This window comes from Macaca nemestrina, chromosome 4, assembly GCF_043159975.1.
Source record: "Macaca nemestrina isolate mMacNem1 chromosome 4, mMacNem.hap1, whole genome shotgun sequence".
In the NCBI taxonomy this organism is placed as follows: Eukaryota; Metazoa; Chordata; class Mammalia; order Primates; family Cercopithecidae; genus Macaca; species Macaca nemestrina.
The window spans coordinates 129,576,175-129,600,110 of record NC_092128.1 but is presented as its reverse complement, the minus strand read 5'-3'; the positions used below and the strand labels follow the sequence as shown (position 1 = coordinate 129,600,110).

Below are 23,936 nucleotides of genomic sequence, written 5' to 3'. Positions count from 1 at the left end.
GGGTTGGAGATGGCAGTGAGCTATGATTGCACTACTGTACTCCAGCCTGGGTGACAGAATGACACCCCGTCTCAAAACCAAACCAAACCAAAACAAAATAAAATATTTTGATTAAAAAAAAATTTTTTTTGAGATGGAGTCTCACTCTGTTGCCCAGGCTAGAGTACAGTGGCACAATCTAAGCTGACTGCAACCTTCACCTCCTGGGTTCAAGCAATTCTCCTGTTTCAGCTTCCCATGTAGCTGGGACTACAGGCACGTGCCACCATGTCCAGCTAATTTTTGTATTTTTAGTAGAGACAAGGTTTCACCATGTTGGCCAGGCTGGTTTTGAACTCCTGACCTCAGGTGATCCGCGTGCCTCAGCCTCCCAAAGTGCTGGGATTGCAGGTATGAGCAACTACGTCTGGCAAATTTTTTAAAAAATGTGATGTGTCCCAGTGTGCACGCTGAATGTGACAGATGCTGATTGTTCTTATGATCACAGCTCTTGAAGACCCTGGTATCATCTATCTTTTGTCCTCAGGTTCCCTTGCTGACTCCTACTCTTTCTCTTTTTTCAAAAAAATATTTTTTGTTAGAGATAGGGTTTCCCTCTGTAACTCTGTCTGGAATTTAGTGGTGCGATCATAGCCCAGTGCAGGCCTGACCTCCTAGACTCAAGTGATTCTCCCCTCTTAGCCTCCTAGGTAACTAGGACTACAGATGTGAATACCACCACTCCCGGGTAATTAAAAAAAAATATTTAGAGGTGGGGTCTCACTATTGCCCAGGCTGGTCTTGAACTACTGACCTCAAGTGGTTCTCCTGCCTCAGATTTCTGAGTAGCTGGGACTCCAGGTGTGTACCACTGCAGCTGGCTAATGTAAAAAATTTTTAGAGATGGGGTCTTACTATATTGCCCAGGTTGGTCTTAAACTCCTGGCCTCAAGTGAGTCTCCTGCCTCAGTCTCCCAAGTAGCTGGGACTACAGGTGTGAGCCACCACACCCAGTTAGCTTCTATTCTCTAACCCAGTTACCTGTCATATGTCAGAGGCCCCCAGGGAAGGGTAGAGGAGATCCTGATTCTAGAATTCTGTTTTATGATTCTTGTGCTATCGACATACTGGCCACTCCAAAACACAAGGCTCAAGGAAACTGTGAAACTGTTAGTAGCCTTGTTCTTCCTAGGGTCATTCCTTTTTTTTTTTTTGAGATGGAGTCTCACTTTGTCGCCCAGGTTGGAGTGCAGTGGCATGATCTCGGCTCACTGCAAGCTCCGCCTCCTGGGTTCACGCCATTCTCCTGCCTCAGCCTCCCAAGTAGCTAGGACTACGGGCACCCGCCACGACGCCTGGCTAATTTTTTTTTTTTTTTAATTTTTAGTCAAGACGGGGGTTTCACCATGTTAGCCACGATGGTCTCGATCTCCTGACCTTGTGATCTGCCCACCTCGGCCTCCCAAAATGCTGGGATTACAGATGTGAGCCACCGCAATTGGCCAGGTAATTCCTTTTATTTGAATTTAGACTTGATTTTTGACTGAATACTTTTCCACATTTATTGCACCTGTAGATTTTTTTTCAGTATGAACTCTGATGTTTCCTCAGATGTACATTTTAGACAAAGTTTTTTCCATGTTTATTACATTTGTAGGTGTTCTCTACTATACAAATTCTCTGCTGAGTAAGATGTGAGAAAACGTTAATGGTTTTACTACTGACTTTTCATTTTACCAACATTTGTAAAGCGTTTCTCCAATACAAATACTGTAGTGTTCTCTCAGGTATATGGACAAACTTCTTTCCAAATTCCTTACATGTATAAGGTTTCTGTCCAGCATTAATTCTCTGATGTTGGGTAAATTGTGAACACCAGTTAAAGGTTCTGCCTCATGTTCTACACTTGCAGCATGTCTCTCCAGCATAAATCTTGTGTGTGTGGTAAGGTTTGAGCCCACAATAAAAGTTTGCCACATTCTTTACATTTTTAGGGTTTCTCTCTAGTGTTAATTTTCTGATGTTGAGTAAGACACAAGCAGTTAAATGCTTTGTCACATTTATTACGTTTGTAGGATTTCTCTTTGTGTATGGATTCTCTGGTGTTATGTAAGGTTTGAGTACCAGTGAAAGGCTTTGACATATGTTTTATGTTTCAATGGTTTCTCTCCAATAAGAATTATCTTATGTCTATTTATATTTGATGACTGACTGAATACTTTCCCACATATTCTGCATCTGTATGTGATTTTTTCCAACATGACTTCTCTGCTGTTGAGTAAGTTTCGAGGACTCGCTCAAAGTTTCACCACATTCATCGCATTTGTAAGGCCTCTGTTGAATATGTATACTCTGATGGAAAATAAGGTTTCCACATTGGCAAAAGACTTTCCCACATTTCTCACATTGGTAATGATTCCCTGGAAAATTAGTACTTTAATGTTTACTAGAATTTGACCTTGGTTAGAGTTTCTAAGTTTCATTACAATTGTTATGTTTCCAAAATTGATGTTAATGTTTACTTTAAAAAATATGGTTTTGGTTGGGCATGGTGGTTCATGCCTGTAATCCCAGCAGTTTGGGAGGTGAGGCAGGTGGATCACGAGGTCAGGAGTTCAAGACCAGCCTGGCGAGGATGAAGATGGTGAAACCCCATCTCTACTAAAAATACAAAAATTAGCAAGGTGTGGTGGCAAGTGCCTGTAATCCCAGCTACTTGGGAGGCTAAGGCAGAGAATTGCTTGAACCCAGGAGGCAGAGGTTGCAGTGAGCTGAGATCGCACCACTGCACTCCAGCCTGGGTGACAGAGCAAGACTCCATCTCAAAAAAAAAAAAAAAGAAACAAAAAAATACATATATGGTTTTGTAGAAGTAGCTAACGTAAACTAAGTTTTTTTCTGAGATGCTGTATATTCCTAATTTTCTTTGGCAGTTAAATATTTGCTGTTGTAGTTGTTGCACATTGGTTATCTATAATAACATTCTCTCTGCCCTTAACGTTCACACAAATTTTCCCAGATTTTCCTTAAGAGTAAATTCTCATGGCCACAGCCAGTATCACTTTTTCAAATGAATGTATCCATTGCTCTGGCAAAAGGCCTTGATTGTAACGAGAAGAAATCATTGGAAAAATAAACATGATAAATTATTCTACTAACTAGATTCAGGGGAGTATACTTTACAAAGCTAATATAAAAATCATATAAAGTGAGAACATCACCAAGATGGCAGAATAGAAAACCACTGGCTCTCATTCCTCCATTGCTATATGAGTTTAACAATATGTTGACCAAATTGCCTATGTGAGAATGATCAAAACCAGTTAAGAATTTAAAACACCGCAGGTGAGCACAATGCTGAAAAGAAACATGTAGAAGAGGAAAGAAAGCTTGTTATATTTGCCCACCATGGCCCTATCTTCTCCTTAATACAGTATGGTACAAATAGAAGAAACTCCAACTACTGGGTTCTCCCTCAGAACTGATATCAAAGAGTAAAACATGTTTACATTCTTGGCTTTTTAGGGGGCACTGTCCAAAGACTGCCTCTTTTTCTCCCCTCACAGAGTGCTAAAGGGAATGGCGGTTTATACTTAGACCTGCTGAGACCAAAGGTAAATGATTGTTTCTGCAGTACCATGTACCTACCACAGAGATAGCAAGAAATTATGGGTCATGAAGAAGAAACCTGGGCCAAACTTTTTAATTGGAAAATAAACACACAATTTCAAAGAAAACACATTCTTAAACAGGTTTCAGAGAACTCCAGAATCTATAGCCCAGCTGACTGGTGTCACACTTCTTGTGAACAAAGTCACTCCATAAATATCATGACATGGAATTTTTAAAGTGGCCAATTCTCAACAAAAGATCACAAGGCATGCAAAGAATCAGGGAACTATGGCCTAAATAAAAGAACAAAACAAATCTCCAGATACCAAACCTAAAAATGAAGATGCATAAATTGCCCAACAAAAATTCAAAATATACATCTTTATAATCCTTAATGATACTATCATACGAATAATACTAATACTTATCAAAAATATAGACAAATAAATGAATTCAGGAAAGAATATCAACCAAGTCATAAAAACTACAAAAAAAAAAAAAAACAGATTGTAGAACTGAAGAATACAAAAAGAAATAATGTCTAATAAATTGTCAAATTTGCAGAAGAAAACAGACATAAAAATTCAGGAAGCTCAATGAACTCCGACTAGGATACACATAAACACACCTACAACAAGAAACATCATAAGAGTCAAACTTTCAAGAGTTGCAGACAAGGAGAGAATCTTGAAAGGAGCAAGAGTATAATGACATGTTATCTATAACCATGCTCCTATGAGATTATCAATGGATTTATCAGCAGGACCCTTGCAAGCCAGAAAGAGTTGAGCGATATAGTCTAAGTGCTGAAATACTGAACACCACCAATTAAGAATATTAGATCAAATGAAATTGTCCTTCAAAATAAGGGAACAATAATAACTGCAAGATGAACAAAAGCTGCAAAAAGTTTATCACCACGAAACATATCCTATAAGAAATACTAGTTTCTTCCATTGAAAAAATAAAATGATGCTAGAAATAAATACAAAATTATATAAAAATATATTGTACTCACCAGGCTCGGTGGCTGATGCCTGTAATCCCAGCACTTTGGGAGGCCAAGGCGGGCTGATCACCTGAGGTCAGGAGTTCGAGACCAGCCTGGCCAACATAGTGAAACACCCTCTCTACTAAAAATACAAAATTAGCCAGGTGTGGTGTACATGCCTGTAGTCCCAGTTACCTGGGAGGCTGAGGCAGGAGAATCGCCTGAACCCAGGAGGCGGAGGTTGCAGTGAACCGAGATTGCACCGTTGCATGCTAGCCTGGACAACAAGGGCAAAACTACTCTCAAAAAAAAGAAAAAAGAAAAAAAGAAAAAAAAATTCGGGCTGGGCGCGGTGACTCATGCCTGTAATCTCAGCACTTTGGGAGGCCGAGATGGATGGATCACGAGGTCAGCAGATCGAGACCATCCTGGCTAACACGGTGAAACCCCATCTCTACTAAAAATACAAAAAATTAGCCAGGCGTGGTGGCGGGCACCTGTAGTCCTAGCTACTCAGGAGGCTGAGGCAGGAGAATGGCATGAACCCGGGAGGCGGCGCTTGCAGTGAGCTGAGATCATGTCACTGCACTGCAGCCTGGGCGACAGAGTGAGACTCCGTCTCAAAAAAAAAAAAAAAAATATATATATATATATATATATATATATATGAATTTATATATATGTAGTTCTATATAGCGTGTATACTGTATACTATATAGAGTTCTATATAGTGTGTATATTGTATACTATAGAGTTCTATATAGCGTGTATACTGTATACTATAGAGTTCTATATAGCATGCATACTGTATACTATAGAGTTCTATATAGTGTGTATACTGTATACTATAGAGTTCTACATAGTGTGTATATTGTAAACTATTTTATAGAGTTCTATATGTATAGTGTATACTGTATACAGAGTTCTATATGTATAGTGTAGTGTATACTGTATAGTGTATACTGTACACAGAGTTCTATATGTAGTGTATACTGTATACAGAGTTCTATATGTATAGTGTATACTGTATACAGTCCTATATGTATAGTGTATACTGTATACAGTCCTATACATATAGTGCATACTGTATATAGAGTTCTATATGTATAGTGTATACTGTACACAGAGTTCTATATGTAGTGTATACTGTATACAGAGTTCTATATGTATAGTGTATACTGTATACAGAGTCCTATATGTATAGTGTATACTGTATACAGTCCTATATGTATAGTGCATACTGTATATAGAGTTCTATATGTATAGTGTATACTATATACTATATAGAGCTCTATGAATAGTATATACTGTATACAGTCCTATATGTATAGTGCATACTGTATATAGAGTTTTATATGTATAGTGTATACTATATACTATATAGAGCTCTATGTATAGTATATACTATATAGAGTTCTATATACTATATAGAACTTCTCTGTATATAGTATATAGAGTTCATAGAGTTCTCTATATAGTATATACTATAGTTCTATACATAGTATATACTATATAGTTCTATATACTATATATAGTTCTCTATATAGTATATACTACATAGTATATATTATATATAGTTCTGTATACTATATATAGTTCTAGATATACTATATACTATATACTATATACTATATATAGTTCTAGATATACTATATATAGTTATATAGATATATACTATATATAATTACTATATGTAGTAAGTATATATAACATATGTATATGTATAGTTCTCTGGCAAAAGTATAAACATACACAAATACAGAATTCTTTATTGTCATACTGATGGTGCATAAAACACTTTCAATATTTCTGTAGAATTTGCAAAATAAAAGCACAAATATTAGAATTATCTGATAATGAATATACAATATAAAAATATATAATTTGCGACATTGATAACATAAAGTTGAGAAGAGATGCAAAGACAAATAATTTTTGTATTCAGTTGAACTTAGGTTGTTGCCAGTTCAAAACAGATTGCTGAAACTTTAAGATATTTTATGTAGTGTCCACGGTAACTACAAAAATAGTACCCGAAGAGAATAAAATTAATCAAAACATGTCACAACAAAAATCAATGAAACAAAAAGGAAGAAATAAGAGAAAAAGAATAACAAGATAGCTATGAGTAACAGAGAAAATATTTAACAAAATGGCAATAGTAAGTCTATAACTTCATAAATTTCTTTAAATACACATGGAGTAAAATTCTTGATCAAAATACAGAATTAGCTAAAGGGATTTAAAATGTGTTCAAACTTATGGTGTCTATAAAAGATTCACTTTAGATCTAAAAATTTAAAAAATGAAAATTTAAAATGTATTTATTTTTAAAAATTACATTATTACATATTCCAGCACTTTTTGTGTTTTTGTATGAATTCAAATTACTATCTGGGGATACTTGCACTCAGCTTCACTTAATGATTCTTGCAATGTGAGTCTGTTAGCAACACATTGCCTCAGTTGTTTTTTATTTGTTTACCTGTAATGTAATTGTTCTCTATTTTTCATAGATAGATTTTATTGGTACAGGACTCTGGATTGGCAGGGTTTTTATTTTCCTTTCTAACAGGAGTAAAAAATATTTTTAAAAATTTTAAATGCTTCTGGAGGGGCAAACAAATCAAGACCTAAAAAGTCACCAAGATGTATTAATGATAGCATAGTGACAGCAGCTGATTATAGAGTGGACTGGGTTGAAGACAGCAAGAAGACATAATGGCAGATGTTAAAAGCCTGCAGGGCAGGTGTCCAAGGTGAGACTGTTTGCTAGAGCATCAAAAATAAAATGTGAGACAGATACTTCAGAAAAAAAACCAATTAGCCTGATCTCATAGTCAAGTGAAAGATCCTTTGGTTTATTAGAAAAAAAAAAATCACCACTTTAACACAAGATAGTGTTTGGTTAAGTAACTGGACCAAAACTATGACCATCGTAATAAACATTAAGTTGAAAGTTAGGGTTATTTTTAACACAGATGTAATTGGCGGGTGGTACAAAAGCAAAACCAAATGGTAGTGTCTAAAAAGCCAGTACTCAATTGCTGAGTGTGTGAGATCCAGTATCTCTTGAGTAGAAGGAACAGAGGAGACCAAGGATTTGGGATGGCAGAAAACACCGCCACAGGAGCCTAGGAGTCCATGTGTAAATAAGCTGTCTTATGAAAGGCAGTGCACATCCTAACCCTCAGTGTTGCTTGAATGGATGGCTTCTTTCTGCCCTCTCTAAACATAACTGATGAAATAAGTGGAAGAAATAAGTGCTAAAATTCAGCCTGTATTCTGATTCCAATGCCAGGTACCCTGGTGCAGGGCTGTATCACCTGAAGGGCAGAGTACTATACCTGACTAGGTCAGTCAGAGGAGACATTTTTCTCTTTTCCACAGTGGGTTTTATATTCTAGCTAGGACCCTGAGGCCACTGGATTACAATTATCATTTTATTTGCACAACATGGATGAAACTGGAGGACATTATGCTAAGAGGACCAGGAGAGAATCTTGAAAGGAACAAAAGTATAATGTCATGTTATCTATAATCATGTTCCTATGAGATTATCAGTGGATTTAAGTGATATAAGTGGATTTAAGTGAAATAAGCCAAGCACAGAAAGACAAATACTGTATGATTTCAGTATGTGGAAGCTAAAGATGTTGAAGTGATAGAAAGAGGAGAAAGGTGATTACCAGAGGCTGGGATAGGGGTGGAATTGCGTAAAGGAAAGATGTTGACTAAAGGGTGTAAGTTTCAGTTAGACTGAGGAAATACATTTGGTGATCTATTGCAAAGCATGGTAACCACAGTTAATAATTTACTGTATATTTTAATACCTAAAAGAATAGGTGTTTAGCAAGTTGGTGAGGTGATAAATATATTAATTAGCTTGACTGGATCTTTCTATAGATCAAAACATGACATTGTACCACATAAATAGACAAAATTACTTTTGCCAATTAAAAAAATTATTCCTGTGCAAGACTTCCTATGGCTACGATAAACTTCAGTATTTACTAAGAAAATATTCTTAAATCACCAGAATCACAGTGGGAAGACTAAAATTAATGCTGACATTGTATATATATAGTGTGTGTGTGTATAAAGAAATACTTGTATAAAAATGCTGAAGCAGAATTTTCTAATTTATTTCACATCATAAGTGTTAATCAATTGGGAGAAATAAAAATGATTATGTTTGTGATAATTTTGAGTATAGACTTAACACTGATAATGCCTAATCTTTTTTCAGATACACAACTGTTTCCTCCTTGCCACTACAATGTGCATACTTCCCATTTATCTTATTAAAAACTGCTCAGTTTTACAAGTTGCTGTTGGAATCTCAGCCAACAGCTTCCTCCTTCTACTTTGCATCTTTTCTCTCCTTCTAAATCACAGACTAAAACCCACTGACCTGACCACTTGTCACTTGTCCCTCATCCACATAGTGAAGTTCTTCACTGCACTATTATTGGGGTCTCCAAACCTGTTGGAGTCATTAAACTTCCAGAGGGACTTCAAGTGTAAGGCACTTTTCTACCTGAGCAGGGTGATGCGGGGCCTCTCCATCTGCACCACCTGCCTCCTGAGCATGTTCCAGGCCATCACCACCAGCTCCAGCACCTCCTGGTTGGCAAGATTTAAACATAAATCCGCAAATTACATTATCCGTGTTTCCTTCTTCTTATGGTTCCTCAACTTTCAGTAGTAACAGGATCTTCTACACTGTAGCTGCTTCCAATGTGACCCAGACACATGTGCTGAATATAGATACGCATGCTCAATTTACCCCATGGGCTTCATTTTCAGGGGCATGATTTTTATTCTGACAATATCCAGGGATGTCTTTCTTGTAGGAATAATGCTGGTTGCTCTCAAGTGCCTACATGGTGATTCTCTTATTCAGGCATCAGAGGCGATCCCACCACCTTCGCAGCTGTGGCTTTTCCCCAGGAGCTTCCCCTGAAAAAAAAAAAAAGCCACCCAGACCGTACTGCTGCTGGTAAGTTTCTTTGTGGTCATGTCCTGGGTGGACTTCATCATCTCATTCTCCTCTGCAATGTTATGGGCATCTGGCCCAATCCCCTGGCGAGTTCCGCGTCTTGTGGTGAATGTCTGTGCCATGATCAGTTCTTTGGTGCTCCTCAGTACAGACAGAAGAATAATAAATATTCTGGAAAATATACAACAGAAGTGTCATAGATTTCAAAAAATTGATAACAGAAATAATTCTCTGAAAAATGGGTTTTTCTGCCATCAGTTAAATTACTCGAGGAGCAGATAATTTATTTATTTAATTAAAATGTGTAAAATTATACTTGTATTATATCTAAAGAATTTTGAAACTGATACTGCCAAAAACTTGGGTGGTTTTTTTTTAAGTTTGATCTCCACAATGACTTGATGTCCCACATGTTTTAGAAGTTTCTTACATCTAATTTCAATTCTGTGAACTTTATAGAAGGAAACTTTTCTGTCTTCTTAAGGTATACTCTTAAGAAGCTCCTGATGTTTATAAAATCTACCAATGTATTACTTTTTTTTTTACTTCTAAAAATACTTTAGGTTACTTTTAGTTACTCTTATTCACTAAACATATTTTAGCTAGATATTCAATTATAAGAACAGTAATAATTTCTCTCAGCACTACTTGTCTGTTTTCTGGCTTTGGAGATTTTGTACTTACTTTTGTCAGTTCTTTCTTTTTTTGGCGGGGTGTGGGGGGGACGTGCGGACAGAGTTTTACTCTTGTCACCCAGGCTGGAATACAATGGCACAATCTCGGCTCACTGCAACCTCCGCCTACCAGGCTCAAGTCTCAGCCTCCTAAGTAGCTGGGATTACAGGAGCCTGCCATCACACCTGGCTAATTTTTGTATTTTTAGTAGAGACAGCGTTTCACCATGTTGGCCAGGCTGGTCTCGAACTCCTGACCTAAGGTGATCCACCCTCCTCAGCCTCCCAAGGTGCTGGGATTACAGACATGAGCCATCGTGCCCAGCCTCTTTCTTCTTTATCAGAGCTTTTATGATTTTTTCTTTTCTTTAGTATGTTATAGTTTGAATGTTACTTATGCTGAATAGTATTTTTATATATTTTTGTGATAGTACAATAATGCATTTAAGAATTTGTTTCTGGTTTTAAATTTTTGAAATTTATAAATTATTTTGTGATTTATATTTATATATTCTAGTGAAGTTATCTTTATTCTATTTTAATAGGTATATTCATATTTTATTACCTTTTGATCTGGTGATATTTATTCTACTTATTCTAATCTTTTTATTAGAAGTACATTGTGCATTAAATGTACTTAATTTTCAATTGTTCAATTTCTTTTTGGTTCTTTTCCAAATATGCTTGCTGGGTTTATAATTTTTTGCTTTGTCAACATTATTTTCATTTTCTACTTTTTTCCATTTACTTCACTTAAACATTTTAAATGCATTTTCCATATCTGACATTTATGTGATGTCTAATTTCTTCTAAACCTTCACCTTGGTAGCTTATTGTGTACTTTACAGCATATAAGAAATTACAATTTGAAAATAATTTTGTTTTTCTATTTGAGAGATTTTACATGGAATAACTTTAGTCAAGACTTTTCTTTGTTTATTCCAAGAAGGCAGCTGAATAATTCCCAAAACCTTGAGGTCCCTGTGATCATCCAGTAGCTGAAGGGGGCACTGGTTTCTTACTTTGATCACCCCTCTGGGTTCTTTTAATTTACTTCTGGTCCTGGAAAGGTCCCATCTTGTCCTATTAGCTTTGTTGGGTATGTTATGAATTCTTGTAACTTCTGAGTATGTTTTGATGTGTGCATCAAATAAGATTTGTAAATATATTTTTGTTCTAAAGCATCAAATGTTCACATTTAATACATAAGTAAAATATTTCACGTTGATATTTTGTTGCAGAATGTCTCATAAGAAATTCCAATTTTCTTCATTTAGAACTCCACCATCAATATCTGCTTTACATGGAAATTATTTGTGCAGTGTAATTTTATTAAAACTTGAATGTATATTCATATTTTGCAAAAATTTAACAAAATACAGTCCTCCACGTTATGAAATAATACATGCTTATGGCCAGAATTATTGTTTTTCTTTAATATTAAGATAATGTTAGTAGAATTAATCATGTGAATTTAGGTCCTTTGGCTCCAGAGGAGGTGCTTCCTCCTTAGCAATACTCTGACTTTGTCAACATGATCTCATTTGGGTTTCCCACTTACTTTGGTATTTAAAAGATTTTTAAAAATTAATATGTAGGGGCTGGGCATGGTGGCTCACGCCTGTAATCCTAGCACTTTGGGAGGCTAAGGTGGGTGAATCACTTGATGTCAGGAGTTCAAGACCAACCTGGCCAACAGGTGAAACCCCACCATACTAAAAATACAAAAAATTAGCTGGGCGTGGTGGCACACACCTGTAATCCCAGCTACTCAGGAGGCTGAGGCAGGAGAATCCCTTGAACCCAGGAGGTAGAGGTTGCAGTGAGTCGAGATCGCACCACTGCACTCCAGCCTTGGAGACAGAGCAAGACTCCATCTCAAAAAAAAAAATTAATATGTGGTTAGATATTATTATTTGTTACAGATTTTCTTTATTCTTTGGTTGGTTACATTTTAACTGATAGTTTCTATATTTCATAATATATAGAAAATATTACTTGTAGAATTTCTGCTTTCATGGAGTTAATAATACATTTTCAAGCCTAAATCCCTGGAATTTTCAACAATTTTCTTTGGCACTTGGGAATTATTTTCATCTACTTTTTAGTGCCCCAAAATACTGTTTATTTGTCTCCCTGATGATTCAAATCTTTTAAAAGTTATTGAACACTTTTTATATTCATTTATTTGTTTTATTCCAGAACAGTTGTTTCTATGGCTTTTGTTTGCTTTAGAAGTGGGCTCTCATTCTGTCAGCCAGGCTGGAGTGGTGCAGACATGGCTCGCTGTAACCTCAAACACCTGGCCTGAAGCAATCCTTCCACCTCCACTTCCCAAGTAGCTAGGACAGGTGCATGCCAGTATGCCTGGGTAATTTTTACATTATTTTCTGTATATGGAATCTCACCATTGCCCTGGCTGGTCTCAAACTCCAGACCTGAAGTGATTCTGTCACCTTGGCTTCCCAAAGTGTTGGGATTGCAGGCATGAGCCACTGTGCCTGGCCTCTATAATCTTTTAAATGTCACCTAATATGATTATAAAGGTGTCAATGTCTCATTTACATGAAACTCCGAGTTACATATTAAACTCATTGTTATTAAATATATACACAAAATGTCTTGGAATTGTACCTAAAACATCATGTATCTTAAGTACTAACAACTCTGGAGCTGGGCACACTGGCTCACACCTATAATCTCAACACTTTGGGAGGCCGTGACGGGATGCAGCACAGGAGTTCAAGACCAGGCTGGGAAACATTGTGAAACCTCATCTCTACACATTTATTTTTGTTTGTGTTAATTAGCCGAGCATGGGAGCACGTGCCTATGGTCCAAGCTACTCAAGAGGCTGAGGCGGGAGGAATGGAGGAATGCTTGAGCCCAGGGGTTTGAGGTCGCAGTGAGCTATGATTCTATTAGGCAAACAGTTCTTTCTATGATTTTGTTTAGGGAAAGTAGAAGTTTTCCGCCATGATTAAATTGTTTGAAAGCAAATGGACTGATTACACTGCCACGCAACTCCTTTTCCCATAGTTATTATCCAAACAGAAATATATATGTAGTTTCTTAGTAGTTGACACAGTCTGTATATTTCTCCTTTCTAAATCTCATGTTGAAATGTGATCCCCAACGTGGAAGGTAAAATCTGGGGGGAGGTGTTTGGGTCACGGGTATGGATTCCTCATTAGTGGCACCCTTGCAATAATGAGTGACTTTTTACCCTATTTATTACTGTTCTGTTAAATCTGATTGTTAAAGAGTCTGACACCTTCTTTCCCTCTCTCTCTTGCTCCTTCTCTCACACATGTGACATCAGCTCTCCTTTCCCTTCCATCATGACTGGAAGTTATTGAGGCCCTTACCAGAAGCAGATGCTAGTGCCATAATTTTTCTACAGCTTACAGAATTATAAGTCAAATAAGCCTCTTTTTGTTATAAATTACTCAGCCTCAGGTATTCCTTTATAGCAATGCAAATGTATTAAGGAAGCACTGTTTCCAAGTTAACTATTTTGCAAACAGTGAATATCTACATCGCATTGAAGTACATAGGTTTGATTTAAAACTTTCTAAAAATAAATAAATTTAAAGTTGCACTTATTTATTTTGTTTGCTTGTTTTAAAAATAGTATGACATGCTAAGATTGCCCCCAGAAATATTAACTTCTCTTGAGTGCAAATTACCTCAGATTTTTTCAAGATTTTTTGTACTGATCTTCAATGTTCTGCCTTCCCATTTGTTTGTTAAATTTTGAATATTTACAATACAAACAAATAATGCATGTTTAAAGTGGTGAGTATGCTGGTCACCTTGATTTGATCATTGCACAATGTATGCGTGTCTGAAAACACCACATTGTACACAATAAATATGTAAATTACTATTTGTCCATCAAAACCAAAATAAAACTGAAAAAAGATACCAACAAAAATAAAAATAATAACATTGTATACTGGGACAAAAAAATAAGTACATTAAAACCTGACTGAATGTTGGAACCTCCAACTACCACCTTTTCTTCCCTCACTCCCTACATTTCACATCCTTTGACTATCGTTCGGGAGTATACTTGCCTTTTCTTGGAATCATTAGTAAAGATTAATGAGATGCTTGCTTGGCTGCTTAAGCATGGATGTTATAACACCCAAAGAACAATGAAAATGCTGTTGAAAATGTATGGTGTGAAGGAACATGAATATCTTGTATTATTTTTCATTAACTCAGTGTTGAAGCCCTATTTCTTGTGCCTCCTGTATGTGAGGTAAAAATTTTGATGCCTGTATTAGTATTAAAAGTAACATTTAAAAAAATTAAAAAGAACAAACAAAAGTATCATTTAAGGAGGAAGAAAGTAGAGACCTCTGTGCACTTGAATGATAACTCACACATATTTCTGGGTTAAACTTTTAGGGGGAATAATGTCTATATTTCAGGCAGGAGCCTCTGAGAGTAAGTGCAATTGGGTAATAAGGCGGGAGAGCCTCAGGATGCTAATTTCTTCCTTTTCCCAGAATGGGCTATGTCATCATTCAGGGCTTTGTCCTTCACATGCTCCCTCTCTTTGCAATTGATGTCACAAAGTTCTGCTGACACTCTCTGTGACAGAGCTGTTTGGAACTTACCTTATGGCCCCATTCTGAGCTGCTAGCTCCCATCTCCCCACCCAGGAAGCAGCTCCTATGGCTGATCCCCAAGTGCAGGGGTCTCTGGGCTTCTCTCCTTCCTGATAAGACCAGATATGGGAGACAGAGAGCTCAGGGTGGGACTTGGGCTTCTTCCAGAATGAGGCTATGCCATAGGGCGGCACCTCAGCCTTAAGAACATGCTCAAAATGCCCATTTCTATATGTTGAATCAAGGACCTCTGGGGCAGACTGACTGACTGAAGTGAGGGTCACGCTTGTAAGTCTTGAAGACTTTTCATCAAGAATTTCTATTAAAATCTATGGTCAAAAGCAACTACCATCCCACATATTATCAGGGTTTGCTGCCAGCCAGCTGAATGACTTGGAGGAAGAACTCATTACTGCTGGGCCTGAGGAACAGGCTGGAAAGGATCTGGCTTCACCAGGGACTTTCCACAGGTGACCCTGGTTCTGCAGTGACAGAAGCTCCTATTCCCCTGGGCTGCAAAATTATTCAGAAAGAGCAAGCATAATGTGTCTACATTTTACTTTGAAACTGGCTGACAATTTACTTCTGGGGATTGTTTATTTTCTCTCTTCTCCAATGAATTTATAACCTATTATATCTTTTTTTTCTTTTCTGGAAATCCCAGTATTTTTAAAAGACAGTTTCAGGAAAGAACTATGATTTTCTATCAGAGTGCTTGTTACAATTCCACTCTTCTGGTCTGTGAAAATGTGCCACTTGCCATTTTTTTTTTTTTTTTTTTTTTAGACGGAGTCTCTCTGTGGCCCGAGTGTGGTGGTGCCATCTCAGCTCACTGCAACCTCCACCTCCAGAGTTCAAGCGATTCTCCTGCCTAAGCCTCCCCAGAATATCTACAAAAACTCTGCATCTATGTTCATACTAAATGCTGAAACACTAGCTGCCTTACTGCTAAGATCAGGAGCAAGGCAAATATATCTCCTGTCACCATTTTTATACAACATCATACTATAAGGCCTAGTTAATGCAATAAGACAAAAAAAGAAAAGGTACATAGATTGGAAAAGAAAAACTAAAACTGCCTTTTTTCACAGATGATATAATTGTCTATGCAGAAATCCCAAAGGATCACAAAACAAAACTCTTAGAATAACCAATTATAATCAGCTTATAGCAACTTTGCAGAATGCAAGATTAATATAAAACCATCAATTGCTTTTCTACGTATTAGTAATATAATGAGAATTTTTAATTAAAAACACAATGATGTTTACACTAGCACTAATAACCATAAAATAGTTACGAATCTAACAAAATTAATGTAAGATCTATATGAAGAAAACTGTGTTTTAAAATGTCAAAGATCTAAATAACTAGAGTGATAATCCACATTCAAGAATAGAAAGATTAAACCTTGTTAAAATATCATATCAGTATTTCCCAACTTCATCAACATATTCAATGCAATCCCAATCAAAATTACACAAACTTAGTTTGTGTATATTGACAAACTGATTATAGAGTTTATATGGAAAGGCAAAGGACCAAGAATAGTCAAGAAAATATTTAAAAGAACAGTGAAAGGAATGACACTATCCAACTTTAAGAACTGCTGTAAAGCTACAGCAATGAAAGCAATGTGGTAATGGTCAAAGACTAAAGAAACAGATCAATGGAAAAAAAAGAGAAAGCTCAGAAACTGACCCACACAAATATAGTCAGCTTACCTTTGAGGAAACAGCAAAGGCAATTCGATTAAGAAAAAATGATTTTTCAACAAACAGTCCTGGAAAAACTGGACATCCACATGCATGATGAAAAAAAGGGGAAAAAATCCCCAAACCCAGACTTTATAATTTTTAAAAAATTACTCAAAATGGATCACAGACCTATATAAAATGAAAAACTACAACACTCCTGGAAGATAACATAGAGCAGAATCTCAATTACCTTGGGTTTGCCTCCTTTAATACAGCACCAAAAACATAACTGGTGAAAGAAAAAACTGCTAAGTTGAACTATATTAAAAATAACATTTCTTCACTGCAAAAGACACTGTTAAAAGAATAAAAAGACAAGTCACAGAATGGGAGGAACGATTTGCAAAACACATAACTAACAAAAGACTGGTATCCAAAATATGCAAAAAGAAAAAATACTCTTAAAACTCAAGAATAAGAAATTAACAACCCAATATAAAATAGCAAAAGGTCCAAAAATATACCTTCCTAAAGAACATATAAGCATGGCAAATAAGCAGGCAAAAAGATGCTCAGCACCATATACCACTAGGGCATTAAAATTTAAAATAACAATGACATACTGCCACACACATATTGATACAGCTAAAATTCCAAACACTCACTACACTAAATGCTGGTGATGATGTAGAGTAACAAGAGCTCTCATTTATTGCTGGTGAATATGCAAAGTGCTATGACCAGTTTGGAAGACAGTTTGCCAGTTTCTTACAGAGCTAAATATACACTTACATACAATCCAGCAATCACACTTACTGGCCTTCATTCAAAAGAGGTGAAAACTTGCATCTACACAAAAATCCGTACATGAAAATTTAGAGTGGCTTCATATGTAATTGCCAAAACATGCAACAGACTAAGATCCCTTTCAATAGGTGAAAGGATAAACTAACTCTGGTGCAACCATACAACAGAACATCATTCACTGATAAAGAAATGAGCTGTCCAGCCTTGAAAAGACATAAAGAACCTTAAATGCACATGGCTAAGTGAAAGAAGCCAGTCTGAAAAGGCTACATACTATATGATTCCAACCATTTGACATTCTGTGCAAGGCAAAAGCATGCAGAGGGAAAAAAGATCTGTGGTTTCCAGAAGTTTGAGGGGAAGAAGGGAGTCGTGAATAGGTGGAGGACAGGGAATATTTTAACACAATAAAACTATTCTTTATAATGTAGTGATGGTGAATATGTGTTATATCATTATGCTTTTGTCAAAATCCATAGAATGTAAAACAGAAAACATGAATCCTAATGCAAACTATGGATTTTAGTTAATAGTACTTTCCTTGTTTAAAATGTATTTCCATAGGTTATTGGAAAACAGGTGGTGTTTGGAGATGTACGTTTTTAGTGGTGATTTGTGAGATTTTGGTGTACCCGTCACCCTAGCAGTATACACTGCATCCACTTTGTAGTCTTTTATTCCTCACCCCCTTCCCACCCAATAACAACTTTTCTATATTAGTTCATTAACAGTAAACAAATGCACCACACTGATGCAAGATGTTAATAATAGAGGAGAAGCTGGGTAGGGGGAGAGAATACATGGAAACTCTGTACTTTCCACTCAACGTTTATGTAATCTTAATACTTATCTAAAAGAAAAAGTATATTAAGTATCCCAATGAGGACTATCAAATGTATAACAGAATTAAAAATTATACTGTGTTTACATAATTGAATATAGTATCATGTAGCAATTAAAATAAATAAATTCAGATGTTAAATGTCATCCCCATTATGGTAATCACAAAGAAAAGCAATAGAATATACACAAAGAAAAATAAAAGTTAAAATGTTTCACTAAAAGAAACCAACCAAACATAAAAGAAGAAAGTAATGTAGAAAATATCAAGCAAAAAGCTGTAAGGTATACCAAACACAAATAGCAAAGTGGTAGAAGTCAACAGAAAAGAAAAAGAAAAGGAGGCCGGGCACAGTGGCTCATGCCTGTAATCCCAGCACTTTGGGAGGCTGAGGCAGATGGATCACCTGAAGTTAGGAGTTCAGGACAAGCCTGGCCAACATGGTGAAACCCCATCTCTACTAAAAATACAAAAATTAGCCAGGGTGGTGGTGGGCGCCTGTAATCTCAGCTACTCAGTAGGTGGAAGCAGGAGAATTGCCTGAACCTGGGAGGTGGAGGTTGCAGTGAACCAAGATCATGACACTGCACTCCAGCTTGAGTGACAGAGCGAGACTCTGTCAAAAAAAAAAAAAAAAAAAAAAGAGAGAGAGAGAGATCAGTTTTAAACCCATTCCATGATGCCGGCACTATCCTATATCAAAGCCAGACAAAGATACTACAGAAAACTACAAATTAATTCTTCCTAAAGAAACGTTGATACAAAACTCCTCAGCAAAATTAGAGCAAACAAAACTCAGCAGTGTATTAGAAAAATTATACACTAGGACCAAGTGGGTTTATTCTTAGAATGCAAGCCTGTTTTGGCATATGAATGTTTTTACACATGAAAATTGGTCAACACATACACATTAAAAATAAAGAAAAAAATAATCGGCCGGGTGCGGTGGCTCAAGCCTGCAATCCCAGCACTTTGGGAGGCCGAGGCGGGCGGATCACGAGGTCAGGAGATCGAGACCATCCTGGCTGACACGGTGAAACCCCGTCTCTACTAAAAAATACAAAAAACTAGCCGGGCGAGGTGGCGGGCGCCTGTAGTCCCAGCTACCGGGGAGGCTGAGGCAGGAGAATGGCGTGAACCCAGGAGGCAGAGCTTGCAGTGAGCCGAGATCCGGCCACTGCACTCCAGCCTGGGCAACAGAGCGAGACTCCGTCTCAAAAAAAAAAAAAAAAAAAAAATCACTTGGATGCAGAAAAAAGTATTTTGTAAAATTCAAAATCTTTTCATGGTGAAAACACTCAACAAATTAGGATTAAAAAACAAAACAAAAAAAAAAACACTATCATTGTGAAATCCATATATTAAAAACCAAGAGCAAACAATGTCCTTCAGGGTAAAAGACAGAAAGGTTTTCCTCCAAGCTCAGGAACAAGGCAAATGTGCCTCCTTTTGCCATTTCTATTCTCCATAGTATTAAAAGTTCCAGTCAGAGCAATTAAGAATTACAAAGAAATAAACTGCATCCAAATTGGAAAGGTAGAGGTAAAATGAACCCTGCTTACAGATCATACAATTTTATGCGGAAAACTCTAGAGATTTAATACATACACACAAAACATATTACAACTGATAAACAAATTCAGCAGAGTAGCAGCATATAAAATCAACATATAAAAATCACTTGTGTTTCTACACAGTAATAATGAATAATCTGAAAAGGAAACTAAGCAAACGATCCCATTTACAATAGCATCCAAAAGAATAAAATCCTTTGGAAGTAACCAAGAAGGTAAAAATCCCAAAGACTCTTTTGCAGTAATAGAGAAATCCTGCCTAAATTTCATATGGAATCTCAAGGGACCCTGAATAGTCAAAACAATCTTGAAAAAGAAGAGCACTGTGAGAAAATTCATACTTACTCTTTCAAAACTTACCACCGAGTTCCAAAATAGTGTGGTACTGGCATAGAGACACACATATGGACAAACAGAATAGCAAACAGCTTATAAATAACCCCTCATTTATATGGTCAAATGATATTTGATGGGGATGTAAAGATCATTGAATGGGAAAGGACTGTCTTTACAACAATTGGTGCTGGGGAAATTGGATATCCACATGCAAAATTATGCATTTGGCTCTTTACCCTACACTATAAACAAATAAAAATGGATCAAAGATCTGAATGTAAGAGCTTAAACTACAAAATTCTTGAAGAAAATACAGGTAGAAAACATCTTGGCACTGTATTTGGCAATGATTTCTGGGATAGGACACCCAAAGCACAAGCAACAAGAGAAAAATATAGACAAATTGGACTTTATGAAATAAAATTAAAGTTTTACAAATTAAATGACATTATCAACAATATTACAAAGCAATGCACAGCACGGGAAAATATTTGCATATGATACATCTGATAAGAGATTAATATCTGGAATATATAAAGAACTGCTATAACTCAACAACAACAACAACAAAAAAACAGACTATCATTCAAAAATGGGCAAAGGACGTGAATAGACATTTCTTAAAGAAGGTGTAAAATGGCCAAAAAGCATATGAAAAAATACTCAAGAGAACTAATCATTAGTAAAATGCAAATCAAGCCTACAATGAGCTATCACTTCACATCCATTAGGATAGCTACTATCAAAAAATAGAAAATAACAGTGTTGATGAGGATGTGGAGTGATTAGAAACCTAGTAAACTACTGGTGGGCATGTACAATGCCACACCTGCCATGAAAATCAGTATGGTGGTCCCTAAAAACATTACATATATAGGCCAGGCGTGGCGGCTCACACCTGTAATCCCAGCACTTTGAGAGGCCAAGGTGGGTGGATCACAAGGTCAGGAGTTTGAGACCAGCCTGGCCAACATGGTGAAACCATGTCTCTAATAAAAATACAAAAAAATTAGCCAGGTGTGGTGGTGCACGCCTGTAATCCCGGTTACTCAGGAGGCTGAGGCAGAAGAATTGCTTGAACCTGGGAGGCAGAGGATCGCAGTGAGCTGAGATCATGCCATTGCTCTCCAGCCTGAGCCTTAGAGCAAGACTCTGTCTTGGAAAAACAAACAAAAAGAAACCAAACAAACAAAAAAATTACACATATAATTACCCTATGATCCAGCAATCTTGCTTCTGGGATATACTCAAAAGATATGAAAGCAGGCACACAAAGAGATATACATACACTGGTTCCTAGCAGCATTATTCACAATAGCCAAAACGTGAAAGCAACCAAAGCTTTCCTTGAATCCTCAACATCAATAAATAAATAGGTAAACAAAATGTGGTTTTTACATGCAGTGGAATATTATTCACTTAGCAAAAGTAAGAAAATTCTGACACATGCTACCACATAGATGAATCTTAAGGACACTGTGCTAAGTACAATAAACCAGTCACAAAATGACAAACACTGTATGATTCCACTCACATGAGGTATTTAGAGTAATTAAATTCATAGAAACACTAATTATAAGAGTGGTTCCCAGGGGCTAGAGGGAGGGTAACTGGGAGCTGTTGTTTAATGAGTACAGAGAGTCAGTTTTGCACAATAAAAAATGTTTCCTATGGATGAGGATGGTGGTTGCAAAACAATGTGAATGTGCTTAATTCCTCCACACTTCACACTGAAAAATGGTTCAAGTGGTTGATTTTATGTATGTTTTACCACAGTGTAAAAAATGCTTTTTAAAATGAACAAATTACAGCTATCTGCAACAGCAAGGATGAATATCACAAATAAAATGATGCATAAAAGAAAGTAGATACAAAAGTATCCATACTATATTATTTCATTTATATAAAATCCAGTAAGCAAACAAAACTAAGGTTCTGGCTTCCAGCAATACTGGAGAAGGTTGTTGAACTAACACTCTCACATGTAACAGTGAAAACATCTGCATAATATATTATATACAGTTACATAGAAACACACATCTATATAAAATACATACGTGTGTAAGAACTGAATGAGGATTTCAGCTGTGCCTACTGCAGGAGAGATAGGTATTGCAGTTTGAATCCAAATTAACTCCTTCTTCAAATAATAACAATATTCTTCAAAAGAATACAGCAGAATTTAGAGTATCTATAACTACCAGAAACTCATAGAACACATTAAAATTCATGAAATGTGTGAAGAAAGATGAAAATGTATACACAAGATAAAAAGCAAGATGATGTAATCAGATCAGCAGACAAGGATTTAAAATCAGCTCCTATGAGTATGTTCATGAGGGTAAAGGAAAATATTCTCATAATGAATTATCCGATGTGGAACCTCAGCAGAGAAATGAAAATTATAAAAAGAACCAAATAGAAAAATAATGAAATGGAAAACACACACACACACACACACACCCTTGAGCTTATCCACAGAGTAGAAACAGAAGACAGCAATAGAAATCATCCAACATGAAACAAGTTCGAAGAAAATGAACAGAGCCTTTAGAGACTTGTGGAACAACTGAGTCTGAGAAGGAGAGGAAGACACAGAAAAATTAAATATGGCACAAAAGTAAATAAACTACTAAGAGCAGAAAACTTGAAAGATGTGGTCAAAAAACCCAATTTTTATATCCAAAAGGTGAACACACCCCAAAAAGAAAATATACCTAAAACCATACCCAGGCCATATGGTGATTTAGGAAACTGCCAGGGCAGCATTTTCAGGTAACTTGCTATGATTTCTCATTTGTACCATTTATAATAACGGAAAATATGTTCTCCTTAGAATTTTCTTCTGAAGAAAGTCTGTTATGTCAGGCGCAGATGACTTTCCAGTCTAGTTTTCGAGGTTTAATTTCTTACCTTGGAAATCAATTAAATGTGTTTCTTCAAAATCTTGCAGTAAAATTGATGCTCCAGAAAGACGTCCACGGAGATTCTGCTCTTGTGCATCCGCCCTGCACAGATCTGAGGCTGTGCCTATAACAGCTTCCGAAGCATGCAGTCGTGGAGTACTTAGAGTTAATCTGAAAAACTAAATGGGAAAATGAATTAAGGGAATTACCACGGTTAAGCTCCACCAGCAAATTATTAATAGTGGTCCAAAGGGATATTTTAAAAGGATTAATAAAAGATTTTTCTCATTTGTAGAATCCTAGCCCATGACTTAATGTCGAGGTTTGCTTTGTCTTTCGGATGGCCTAACCCTACATTAACATGTATGCAGAACATTTTTAAACATTTATTTTTTTCAAAAATCATAATGAATTACCTTATTAATAAGAATTTTTAAAAAAGATTTTCCAAGGGAGGCCTATTCACAGAGAAAATGTAGACACTGTTCATGACCTCACCACACAAACTTGCCTCATGTGTTGGGAGGGACCAAGGGGCCCTCTGGTCCTGCACCTGCATTAATTACGGCTGGGAGGTCCACACTAGGACCCCAAGGCCTAGGAACCAGCCTGGGTAGGGGGCAGAGAAGTGATGGATGCGGCTCCCAAAGCGACTTAGGGGTTGCCTTCTCTATGGCTGTTTCCTGACTGGATGCAGCAGGGTCAGGCCTTTTCCCTGTGACATTTTCTCCGCTTTATTACAGTGGCAGGAGCGTCCCTGTGAGAGGCCTGACCCAGGCGTGGGCCATGCAGCCAGCCCAAGGTCCAAGGGGCGCTCCTGAGGAGCATAGGCGGATTTGTGACAGCTCAGAGAGATAGAGCTAAATTTAGGTGACCTTGAAATGGAAGTGTCAGGTTA

General features: G+C 36.8%; 1 protein-coding gene across 15 annotated transcripts in view; it reads right to left on the bottom strand.

Annotated features, from left to right (window-relative positions):
- LOC139362897 (uncharacterized) overlaps positions 1–23,936 on the bottom strand; it is a 96,436-nt gene that overhangs the window by 38,233 nt on the left and 34,267 nt on the right. For 5 of the 15 annotated variants that reach the window (XR_011622470.1, XR_011622471.1, XR_011622468.1 and 2 more), the window contains exons 2-3: positions 23,046–23,217; positions 6,337–9,755 (exon numbers count right to left, since the gene is read on the bottom strand). Coding sequence is in view for 6 of the 15 variants with exons in the window: in XM_071095248.1 (XP_070951349.1) it covers positions 14,809–14,987; positions 23,046–23,217 (351 nt within the window). In the remaining 9 variants the exon portion in view is untranslated. Of the gene's footprint in view, positions 1–6,334; positions 9,756–14,551; positions 14,988–23,045; positions 23,218–23,454; positions 23,930–23,936 lie in introns of those variants that run through there. The other 10 variants (XR_011622463.1, XM_071095251.1, XM_071095249.1 and 7 more) reach the window with 5 other exon arrangements.